This window comes from Xenopus tropicalis, chromosome 7 (assembly GCF_000004195.4).
Source record: "Xenopus tropicalis strain Nigerian chromosome 7, UCB_Xtro_10.0, whole genome shotgun sequence".
Taxonomy (NCBI): domain Eukaryota; kingdom Metazoa; phylum Chordata; class Amphibia; order Anura; family Pipidae; genus Xenopus; species Xenopus tropicalis.
In genome coordinates, this window is record NC_030683.2 from 89,804,675 (window position 1) to 89,816,909 (window position 12,235).

General features: G+C 41.7%; 1 protein-coding gene across 5 annotated transcripts in view; it reads left to right on the forward strand.

Moving 5' to 3' along the window:
* Nucleotides 1-351: 351 nt before the first annotated feature.
* Nucleotides 352-12,235, forward strand: part of h6pd (hexose-6-phosphate dehydrogenase (glucose 1-dehydrogenase)) — a 32,036-nt gene continuing 20,152 nt past the window's right edge. The window contains exons 1-4 of one of the 5 annotated variants that reach the window (XM_031904787.1): nucleotides 352-447; nucleotides 1,271-1,383; nucleotides 1,514-1,567; nucleotides 11,402-12,044. In XM_031904787.1, the coding sequence (XP_031760647.1) occupies nucleotides 1,548-1,567; nucleotides 11,402-12,044 (663 nt within the window). In that variant the 5' untranslated portion in view covers nucleotides 352-447; nucleotides 1,271-1,383; nucleotides 1,514-1,547. 5 annotated transcript variants of the gene reach the window in all.

Below are 12,235 nucleotides of genomic sequence, written 5' to 3' on the forward strand. Positions count from 1 at the left end.
GATAATAGATAGGCAAGCATCCACCAGTCAGGCATCTTTCCTTTGAAGAGCAGGTTTCTTAACCTACAACTCCCAAAATCCCTACACCTTCAGCACCCAAAGCCAAAATTTGTAGTGTATGTGTGAGTTGTAGTTTCGTAACAGCTGAAAAAATCACCACCACCGGGTTGAATTATTAACATTGGGGTCCCGCCACCACTGAATATAGTACAGGTGTGAACAGGGAGAAAATGTCCTGTGGGCCGCCACCAACGGGCTCGATTTTATCTACTCCCGTCGCTTCATTCTACCATTCAAGCTTTGCAGTTCTGTACCCATGTACACCCATGCACCACCACAACAAGGAAGCTACACTTCCGCATCCCTGTGCGCCTCAAGGTAAAGAGAATATCCGCATCACGTGACGAGGAAGCGGCGGCGAACACACAATACAAGCGAACAGTGACAGTGAGTTCTGTCGGCTCTTTTGTTCAAGTGAAGTACTAATTGTAGCCTAAATAGTACTACAGGGGGCGCTGTGGGAAAGGTATATAGGTAGCGCTCATTTTTGGCCGCCTACATGCTTCTCTGCGTTTTAATAAGACAGATACGTGCGATAAGTATTTTGATCACTGGCATAAGTAGAGGTCAGTGGAAGGATTCAATATGGTGAAGATTTGTATGGCTGGATATTTAACACGCATTAAACCGCTGTTTATAGCGCGCTACTCTGTGCTTAGTTCTGAGCATATAGCGGCATAACGTCCATTAATGGCCTGTGTTTCAAACTTGGTTCCCTTTTATTATTGCTTTGCTTTTTTCATTCGGCTGCGCTGCGTTACACTCAAGGAGGCACCACGGTGCCCAGAAAATACTTGTATAGTTATTATGCCCCTGTAGTCATGTAGCACAAGCACAGTACCAGCCAGAAGCACAGCACCCTAGCTTTAAAGCTGTTATAGGTTGGCTTATTCTAAGCAACTTTGCCATTGGTTATCATTTATTTAGTATAGTTCTGAATTGTTAGCCCTCCTATTGTCCCCCTGCAACTGAAAATGCTGCCTGGGTAGACTGGCCCTCTCCCATTCATCTTTCATTTTGGCTTCCAAACTGCTACCTTGTTGCTAGCAGCCAGAAGATAGCAGTTGGAATTCCAGAGTTTCTGAAAAATGTAAATAATAATTTAAAAACTATACAAAATGAAGACTAAAAGTTTTAAGACAAACTACCCTATTAACACATTACATGTTAGTCACAGTACCAGCTTACTTTGTACTCTTATATGTACTAGGAAGCAGTTAACAGGCAACCACCAACATCTTCTGGCAGCAGAGCAATGTGTATAAAATGATTATCGTCCTGAAGGTTTTGGGGGAACCTAAAAAAGTTTGAGCAAACATCAAGGTAAGGTCAAACAAGCAAAAATGTATGATCTTCGTTATTTCTTCTTTCTCTAATTATCTCAACATTCTGTGTAGCAATTATTAGAAATTATATAAGAACCATTGGTGATGCATAATATTCTTATTTACAGCTAGGTTGGAGTCGTATGACTGTAAGGAACAAGAATGAAACACATCCCCTTTATGTAAGTGGAAAAAAATATTTTTTTTCATAAGATTAATGGTTTCATTAATAATATAAATTCATATTTAAAGGGGCAGTAATTGTAATCAAATTGTCTACCCTGCAAGGACCAAATCGGAAGTAGTTTCAGTTTAAAGAAACAACAATAGCCATATATATATATATTTTGATTAAAAACACTAAACAAAAAGTATGTATAGTGCAAGCCCTATTTATTGAACTCACGTTGAACAAGGGGGTATTACTGGCTGATCACAAACAAAAGGTGAATCTTACCACTTCAGTTTCATGTGAATGGGAAGCAATCTGTGGGAAAAATCAGTATTTTGATTACTGGCATAATTAAGGACCAGAACCAGAGTAAGGTATCAAATAAGATGATCCATCAAAATGTATTTGAATTTGCTGGACTTTCTTTCTCTCTTTATTCTTGCAATGGTGTTGAATTATTTATTTGCTCTTGTGTGTAAGTACTGGCCCTTTATTATTTAAGCCTATGGCAAACAAAGGTTTGATCAGCTTGGTCATCTCAGGGAGAACCATTGCGAAAAAGCACCCTTTAACCTTCAGCTTGTGATGAGCAAACATTTTCGGCTGGTTGACTGAAACAGATTCTGTCATCACTACTGACAGCAGTCACTTCTCCTTCCCTAGAATGAGAGGCACACTGTCATATTGTGTGAAAAACGAGAACTTGCCAGTGTATTTTAAATATAGAAGGAATGTGCTTTTAAAAAGTAGTGATTTAGGTTGATTTATATTAAACCATACTCCCACTCTCCCACTGTTCCACTTCCTGCTGCTTCCTTTCCCAGGCTGTGCAGGAGAGCTGACAGCACACTGTACTGTATGATAGAAACCAATCAGTAGCTAGGCTGACCTGATTGGAAACTAAGAAATGTCTGCTTGTGTGACTGCAGGGCGGTGAGTGGCTATCCCCCTACTGAGCTTCTGGCATGGACCGTTAGGACATGCCCAGAAACAAGGACAGGGACCTGAAAGGATCTATAGGGAGCTCCAATAAAGTGGTATTATTTCAAGGAAATAATTTTTAGCCCAAAGTAAAACCAGCACTATATATTCATTATTGCCTACAACAGTGCTGTCCAACTTCTGTGGCACCGAGGGCCGAAATTTTTCTGGCCTCCGTGGTGGAGGGCCGATAAAGGAAGCTAGTTTTGACCACTCCCCCTTTTAAAACCACACCCACTTGAAACCACACCCATGTTATCGCATGACCATAGCCATATTAATGGTGGTAGTACAGCAAAAACCTGCCATACTCTGCCTTCCCTACCCTGCCTGTGTGTGCCATACTCTGCCTTCCCTACCCTGCCTGTGTGTGCCATACTCTGCCTTCCCTACCCTGCCTGTGTGTGCCATACTCTGCCTTCCCTACCCTGCCTGTGTGTGCCATACTCTGCCTTCCCTACCCTGCCTGTGTGTGCCATACTCTGCCTTCCCTACCCTGCCTGTGTGTGCCATACTCTGCCTTCCCTACCCTGCCTGTGTGTGCCATACTCTGCCTTCCCCACCCTGCCTGTGTGTGCCATACTCTGCCTTCCCCACCCTGCCTGTGTGTGCCATACTCTGCCTTCCCCACCCTGCCTGTGTGTGCCATACTCTGCCTTCCCCACCCTGCCTGTGTGTGCCATACTCTGCCTTCCCCACCCTGCCTGTGTGTGCCATACTCTGCCTTCCCCACCCTGCCTGTGTGTGCCATACTCTGCCTTCCCTACCCTGCCTGTGTGTATGGCACACACAGGCAGCATAGGGCAGACAGAGTATGGCACACACAGCAGCCTACAGTGACACAATGCTGCCACTGCTCCTACAGTCTGCACAATAACTATATATTAAAAAACTTTTTAATTGCAGTACCACCTCAGTATATGTTCTTTTTATAGTGTGCAGGGTTTATTTTTGGGTTTCTACTGCTCCTACAGACTGAGGTGTGAACAATGTGGGTGATTACAGCCTGAGTCTGAGGTGTGAACAATGCAGGGGATGAACAATGTAGGGATTAAAAGGTGTGAACAACACAGGGGATTACATTTTTAAACAATACAGGGGGTTTACAGCCTGAATCTGAGGTGTTAACCATGAAGGGGGCCAGTACTGATACCATTTAAAGCTTACATAAAGGTAAGTTATCAAAGCAGCCAGACAGGTGGGGGGCCACACAGAGGGGGGTCCGGCCTGCGGGCCGCCAGTTGGACAGCACTGGCCTACAAGATTGGATGGCTTTTTAGTTATAACATAGGTCCTTTAAATGCCCCGTATACCATCAGTCTTAGGACAATTAAAGCCATCTGCAGATGTTAGGAGGGCTTTTTAAACATATTTTTAAGTGACTGCTAATGATCAGTTATTTTTAGGGTGTATTTTATTTTTTATATATAACATTAAACAACACATCAGTTAAAATAATGGTGTAAAGCATAAGTACTTTGATTCTCGGTCGAGTAACACAACTGCAAGAAAAGTTGTCTCTGAGACACTTTGCAGGCAACAACATTGCAGGTTTTAGTTCTCGTGGTAGTTCATGCATAAGTTACATTACTAGTTAGCGTAGGTACATAAGAAATTTCAAGTGGGGGCAGTTCCAGTGTATACTGGTGTAGGGCTCTTAAAGGAGAAGGAAAGGCTAACAAAGAGTTCATCTGAAGCTGCAGGCATACCTTCTGTTGTCTCAATAGTGCCCTTAAGTCTCCCCATATTTCACCTGTTCATATGATCAGAAGCCAAACAGGAAGAAAAAAGGCTGAGCTGTGTAAAGAAAGTTCCCATAATGCCCCGCTCCTACACGGAGACCCAGACCAAGTGTACATGCTCAGTTAGTAAGACTATGAGTCAGCTTCCTGCTGATTGGCTCAGATCCACATTCCTAAGGGGGAAGGAGTGAATTCTTAGCATTCTTGAGGGAGGGGGAGCAGGAGAGGGGAGAGAGCAGAGAGGTGCGTGTCTCTGGCAGAGAAAAACCGACACACTTAGTGTGGGGGTCCCTCAGGGCTCTGTGCTTGGTCCTTTGCTGTTCTCCCTGTACACTCTCTCTTTAGGTGACCTTATTTCTTCTTTTGGTCTTAAATATCACTTATATGCAGATGACATCCAGATATATTTAGACACCCCTGCACTAACCACTGATGTTCAAACCCAGATTGCTAACTGCCTCCTGGCTATCTCCTCCTGGATGAACCGACGCCAGCTCAAACTTAACCTAGCTAAAACAGAGCTCATGGTCTTCCCACCCAAACCTGGCCCTCCTCCTCCTTTCACCGTTACTATTGATGGCATGACCATCAACCCTGTAAATTCTGCACGCTGCCTTGGGGTTATCTTTGACCAGTCACTCTCCTTCTCTAACCATATTAATAACACTATTATTTAAAAATTATGTTAAATCTGTACTACCCCATGTTTTTTTTTTTGGGGGGGGGGGCGCTTTGTGTATATGAGTATTTTTTTGCAGCTAAACGCTCTTTTTTAGCTTTCTGTAATACAACATATATTTTTGAAAGTTTCTTTTTACAACCATGGCTAAAATATTCTAATTTAAAGGAGAAGGAAAGGCTAAGTCACTTTGGGGTGTCAAAATGTTAGGCACCCCTAAGTGACTTTAATCGCTTACCTTGTACCCCGGGCTGGTGCCTTTGTTAGGAGAAAACAGCACCAGCCCGGGGTAGCTGTAGCGAGCGCTTCCTACTTCCGCAATTCTTCTGCCGGCAGCCAACTTTGTTGTTAAAGTTCGGCCTTTCCATCTAATGTGTATGCGCAATGCGCCAACACAGAAGAAGGAAGCGCTCGCTCCAGGTACCCCGGGCTGGTGCGGTTCTCTCTTAACAAGGTAAGTGATTAAAGTCACTTGGGGGTGCCTAACATTTTGGCACCCCAAAGTGACTTAGGCTTTCCTTCTCCTTTAAGCTGACAAGGCAGCTTCTGGACAGACAATCTGATCTGTAATTGGGGTGGTAGGGTTGAGTTTTGTTTTAGAAAAAAAAATTAGAGGGAGGTAGTAGCTATAGATACTAGTGATTTCCTGTGGGTTACAAGAACTTGAGAAAACTTTGCTTCTGTTTCATTTTACCTGACAGCATTCTGATTCAGTTGAGCAACTAGCAGTGTGGGAGATTCCTGTATGTGAAATGTTACGTTAGAAATATTTGAGGAATGGCCTGTGATTTGGGGCAGTAAATGAGCCTGGTAGTGCTTGGTAACCAACCACAGCTGTGTTCTAATTGATTTAAATATCCATATAAAATTCAGCCAGTTCTTTTACTATTAAATAAATATTTTGGGGGCACATTTGCACTACGGCAGTAACTCATAGCAACCAAAATCTTTTTGCTTTAATTTTTCTCTGTTTTAACCTAATGACTAACTGGTTGCTATTCACTACTGCACAGGTTTCCATGGATACATAAGATGAAGGTACAGTTTATAAAGGTAGACTTTTTTTCCACAGCTACTGAAACAGTAACCCATCATTTACTAAAACTGCAAATTTGCAAGGAATAATGTCCCCCCCTTTAAAGGATATTGGGAGTTTCATGACCATATAAAGGCATGTAGGTGCTTTTATCCAAGGTTTTTTTAATATTTTGATTACATTAGGAGTTTAAGCTTTCCTTTGATTACATTAGGGCAGGGCTGTCCAACTGGCGGCCCGCGACCCCCCTCTTTGTGGCCCCCCACCTGTCTAGCTGCTTTGATGATTTACCTTTGTGGAAGGTTTAAATGGTATCAGTACTGAGATTAAATGGCCCCCTGCATGGTTCTCACCTCAGATTCAGGCTGTAATCCCCCTGTATTGTTTAAATATGTAATCTCCTGTACTGTTCACACCTTTTAATCCTTGCATTGTTCACCCCCTGCAGTGTTCACACCTCAGGCTCAGGCTGTAATCACCCACATTGTTCCCCTGTTCACACCTCAGACTGTAGGATCAGTGCCAGCATTATGTCAGTGTATGCTGTCTGTGTGTGCCAAACACACATGGTGACTTCTGCAAATCGTGGCGCCACGTATGTCATTTCACCGCGATTTACATTCTAGCCAGTGGGATGGCATTGCGGGGAGTTTAGTAGCCCGTGACAACGGAGATTTGTCGTGGCACGACTAATCTACCCATGTACCCCTGCCCTAAGTGGGCAACAGAGACACCAGTCTACCATTTCTAGTACAATTCATATTGCTGTTTGATTACCTTCGTCCAATTAAACTAACATAGTAAATTAGGTTGACATACTTCCATCAACCTTTTGTGTACTGGTTACAGCTGTGCAAATACATACCCCCCAACTGTCCCGCTTTCTGCGGGACTGTCTCGTATTTTATAGCGCATCCTGCTGTCCCGGATAGTTCAATGAATGTCACGCTTTTCCGGGTCATTCATTGAACTATCAGGGACAGCGGGATGCGCTGTCTGGAGCTGGGCGCTCCTCCTCCTCCTTGTGCGGCTCCTTCTTCTGTGGCTCCTTGTGAGGCAGCGACAGGCCCTTTTATAAGGTTGTGCCCCGTGCGTACTGACGTCATACGTACGCACGGGGCGCAACCTTATAAAAGGGCATGTTGCCACCGCACAAGGAGCCAGAGAAGAAGAAGAAGAAGCATCTATTGGGGGCACTGTGTATGGGGCTACTGTCTATGGGGGCAATTGGGGGCACTGTCTGTGGGGGTACTGTGTATCGAGGGTACTGTCAATAGGGGCAATTGGGGGCACTTTCTATGGGGGCATTGTGTATGGGGGTACTTTATATGGGGGCTACTGTCTGTGGGACAATTGGGGGCACCGTCTATGGGGTCAATTGGGGGTACTTTCTATGGGGGGGTACTGTCTATGGGGGCAATTGGGGGCACTGTCTATTTGGCCATTGGGGGCACTGTGTATGGGGGGAAAAACTAGTACATAGTTATAACTCACTTATAACTGACTGCCTTCTCTCTATATTTGTATTTTATATGTAGGAGTTGCTATATTGTTTTCCTTAGGTAGTACAGTATGAGGGTATAGCACATATTAAAAAATTTGCCGCGCTGCGCGCGTCAAATCTTTTTGTCCCTCTTTTCATTTTTCAAATGTTGGAAGGTATGCAAATAGCAAAGTGCATGTAGGGGCTTAGCTAGTCAGCAAGATGGCATATTGAACTTATATTTTATACTTTACATATGGCATATTTATATACCTTTATCTCCTGCCTTGGGTTGTCTTTATAGAGAACACTGGGGGATTTTATGTGTCCTTTTATACAGAATGTACCCGTCATTGTACTGTTAAGCTTATAAAATTTCTTTGGGTTTAAATTCAGATTTCAGTGTTTTATTTAAACAGTAGTACTGGGAATGCATGAAATCCCATTGCCGGGAAAGAATTGCGCAAGGTTTTCTTGTGTAATGATTAATTCTGAAGATCTTTGAACTGCCTCTTCCTGTTGGGATGTTACACTGACAGATTCCCGGTACACTAGGTTTATACACGCATGTGGTATTGTCAGGAGTTCTGCAGGGTTGCATACTCTTGTATAGGTGAGTGTATTTTATGCTATTTTACTTAAAAAATAATGTCTGATACCATTACATATGCAACTGTATATTATACATGTCAGCAGTTCTTACTGCTTGTACTGTTCAATCAATAAAATACTATACGTAGATTCTGCTATATTTGTTAATTCAAGCAGCGAAAGCAAAAAGATTTCACACTAAAGATTAAAATGGTCCTGGAAAATATTAGAAATCTGCTCTTTAATACAGAAAGCAGTAAGGCTAGACAGTATTTTTTTTTTTAATGCTATCCAGTTTCATCCGTAAAACAGCATTTACAATCTTTGTACTACATAGTGCTCTGCAGGGAAGTCACCTGCCACCATAGAGGTGCTGAAACTGATTTACTGTGCATTAGAGTTTTTAGGCACACTTTCTGTAAACTCTGGCACAGATGTCCATACTCCCATTGTCTGTTTTTCCTTGTATTGGTCAACTGTAGGGAAAATTAATACTTAAATACTAACTATTGACACTTGAAAAAAACTTGAAAGAACGGTTCTCTTCATTTTGTGCCACTTCCTGGATTTATTGGATTTATAATATTTTTTTAAAATTAAATTGTATAAGAACTCACACTACGAAAGGGAGGGTAGCCATGGGTGGATTTTCCTTAAGTCTTGAGGTGGCTTAACCTCCCCAAACCTGCACCTGACCAAAAAAAAAAAAAAAAAAAAAATGAAAAGGATTATTAAAAAAAACCCCAATCATTTACTGACCAACTCATTCCATTGAGGCTGAGCTAAAGGTAGAGGTATCGGACCCTTATCCGGAAACCCATTATCCAAAAAGTTCCAAATTACGGAATGGCCATCTCCCATAGATTCCATTTTAATCAAATAATTCACATTTTTCTCTGTAATAATAAAACAGTACCTTGTAATTGATCCAAACTAAGATGCAATTAATCCTTATTGTAGGCAAAACACTCCTATTGGGATTAATTGATGTTTAAATCATTTTTTTAGGAGATCTGAATTAAGCAAAGACCCCTTATCTGGAAAACCCCAGGTCCCATTCTGGATAACAGGTCTCATACCTGTACACATAACCATACCTTCTAACTGTCCCGATTTTTCGCCAGTCCCTCTTTTGACAGCCCAACCCGCAGTCCCTCATTTCCCTTTGATCCCTTTGTACTGAAGCTAAAAAAGATACAAATGTAATTAAAACTAGCTTTTGGTAGAGAGCCCAGAAATCTTAACGAGAATCACCTGCACCTGAAACATTATTTCTCCCTTTTAATTAAATAAGTGGGCTTTTGGCAGAGAGCCCAGAAAAATAAAAAAGCCCCACTGCACTGGGAGAACACCCCCCCCCATGCAAATACCTCTCTCCTGTCTCTTGCCATCAGCATTCTCAAGGAAACCGGAAAAACAAAGGCATAGACTCTGTAGTAGATTTTTGACGGGAGGGCCGGTTGCACATAGAAAGTGTAATGGTTTGCCTTAAAAAAGTTTCATTTGTTTGTGGCATATTTCAACTTTTAAAAGATTTAATGATGGTGACTGTAATTACTTTTAAAGCATCAAAGGGGCTTATTTGGTGTTGCAAGGCATAAATGTGCTGAATAATTAGTGTCTGCCATGAGTTAATGGAGAACAAGGCACTTTAAAAGTTGGTGAAGGGGTTAATTTAAAGGCTCAGTGCCCACAAATCTGCAGTGAACCAAAACACATTACATTTTTTCCTGTGATTCTCCTAGGAAAGTCACTTCAAAAATGTACTTCAAAAATGCATCCACTTTGTAATTATAATGTTATAAGTGATTTAATTAACTGTACCTGATCTCGCTGGCTTTTGCAGGCTTATTGCAATGCTCATTATCCATTTTCTGCAAAGATTTACTGGCATGCCTGGGGTTAATGCGGCACTCATTAACCATTTGGTGGAGTGCTTTTACTTTGATTATAGATCTCCACCCTGCATGTGTACTGACAAACTACAATTTATTCAATGCCACTTAATAAGAACACTAGGGGGCCAAGTCACCTATTTCTCCATGGTGAAAAAATTCTGGTGAAGAAACTGCTGTGCATGACATTGCTTTAGCCTCCCCAAACAAAAAATCACTCTCCGCCTATAAGGGCTGCTTATGCATAAAGTAACCCCACTAGAGTTACTCATGCAATCCATGCTTATTGCCTAGGCTTGCATGCTAAATGCCTACCTTTTACATGCTGTGTGGTTGGAGCTGCAAGGAAAAACCTATACATTCTTCTTGCTGAAAAAAATGTGCCCTATGTGACATTACCCTAAGCACATAAAATATGATATAAGAAGCCAGCATGCTATTTGCAGTATTCTGACACACCGGTCAAAGCTCCCCATGTGCCACAGCCCTTAGATAAGACTTGTAATTCAATAGCATCCAGTGAAACTGTTTGGTTTGTGTTTACCTGTAACATTCTGTCTTTGTTTGTCTTTTTATATATTGACTATGCACCTTTTTCTCCATGTTGTTTGCTTCACTTGTAATTAGAGGGTCCTTTTAGAAGGTCCATTTGAAACTTTTCCTTTTCCTTTTTCTGTTGAGTCAGTCCATACCAGCTCTTTGATATTGGCACATAACTGAGTACAGAAGTCAGTTTTGTCTTTTCTAGTGTTGTGTGTATATGTGTACAGTACTGTTCTTTATACCGTTTGATTTTTACACTTAAAAACTTTTTTGTTGATGTTCTAGATCAGGTTAATCAGCCCTTTGTTCTAAATCAGAACATAGCAGTTTACCCTCTAAACTGTAGGAACATTTTTCAGGTAGTACAGTGGTGTTCATGTGAGGAAACCCACCAACATCCAAGAGCTGAAGGTGTTCTGTATGGGGGAATGGGCTAAAATGACTCCAAGTCGATGTGCAGGACTGATCAACAGTTACAGTAAATGTTTACAAAAAAAAGAGGGGGATTGATCAATGCACATTCCCTGGTCCCATGCATTGTGCAATGTGCATTGATCAATCGCCCTCTATTTTTTGTATGCTTGTAGTTAATTTGACCAGATCACTTTCACTTCCATTGTATTTGTATATTCTATTTAGCCTTTGAGTGCTCCCACAACCCCCTTTTGTGTATCACAGCAAATGTTACTGAATACTGAGAGCACAATTCACTTAATTTTGCCACACGCAGATATGTTATCGGATATAATCACATTGTTTAACTAGGTTTTCTTCATCTACTTTTAGGAATCTAGAACCACTGTATATGGTTAATTAGTTTTGGTTAAGTACTAAGGCATAATTTTATGTATTTATGGCATTGATTTAATTGATATTTATGTTTTATTCCCCAAGACCTCTAGGAAACAACATGTTGCTGAAAGCCCTTCTTATCATGCTGCTGTTGGAAACAAATTTTGTTGACTGCAAAGAACACAAAGGGCACATATCGGTTATTCTTGTAGGGGCCACTGGAGACCTAGCAAAGAAGTACTTGTGGCAAGGACTCTTCCATCTCTACCTGAATGAAGCTGATAGAGGGCACAGCTTTATTTTTTATGGAGGTGCTCTTTCACCCCCAGAAAAAGGGGAGAGTATAATGTTTGATGTTCTGAAGTCTCTTAGCTGTCCTGTAGATGTCACACCAGACAGATGTGCTTTGCTGAAAGACCAGTTTCTCAGGCTCAGTCGTTACAGACAATTGAAAGTTGCTGAGAATTATACAGCACTGAACCAGGACATCCAGAATACAATGTCAGAAGAAGGACTACATGAAGCTGGAAGGTTATTCTATTTGTCTGTGCCACCATTTACCTACACTGATATTGCTCGCAACATAAATGCCACTTGCCGACCACTGCCTGGTGCTTGGCTGCGTGTTGTGTTAGAGAAGCCATTTGGACATGATTACGCATCTGCACAACAACTAGCCAGTGACCTACAGATGTTCTTCAAAGAGGAAGAGATCTACAGGATTGATCATTACTTGGGAAAGCAGGTAAACATTAGAAACTGATTAACTTCTCTTCTAGTTAAATATCTGGTTCTTTCATGATGACATATTAAAGGAGAAGGAAAGGTAAAAACTACAGTAAGTAAGCTTTATCAGAAAGGTCTATGTAAACAATGCCATACGCACTTACAGAAACGCTGCACTGATTCCTCTTTCAAAAGATTTGTTGTCTGTTT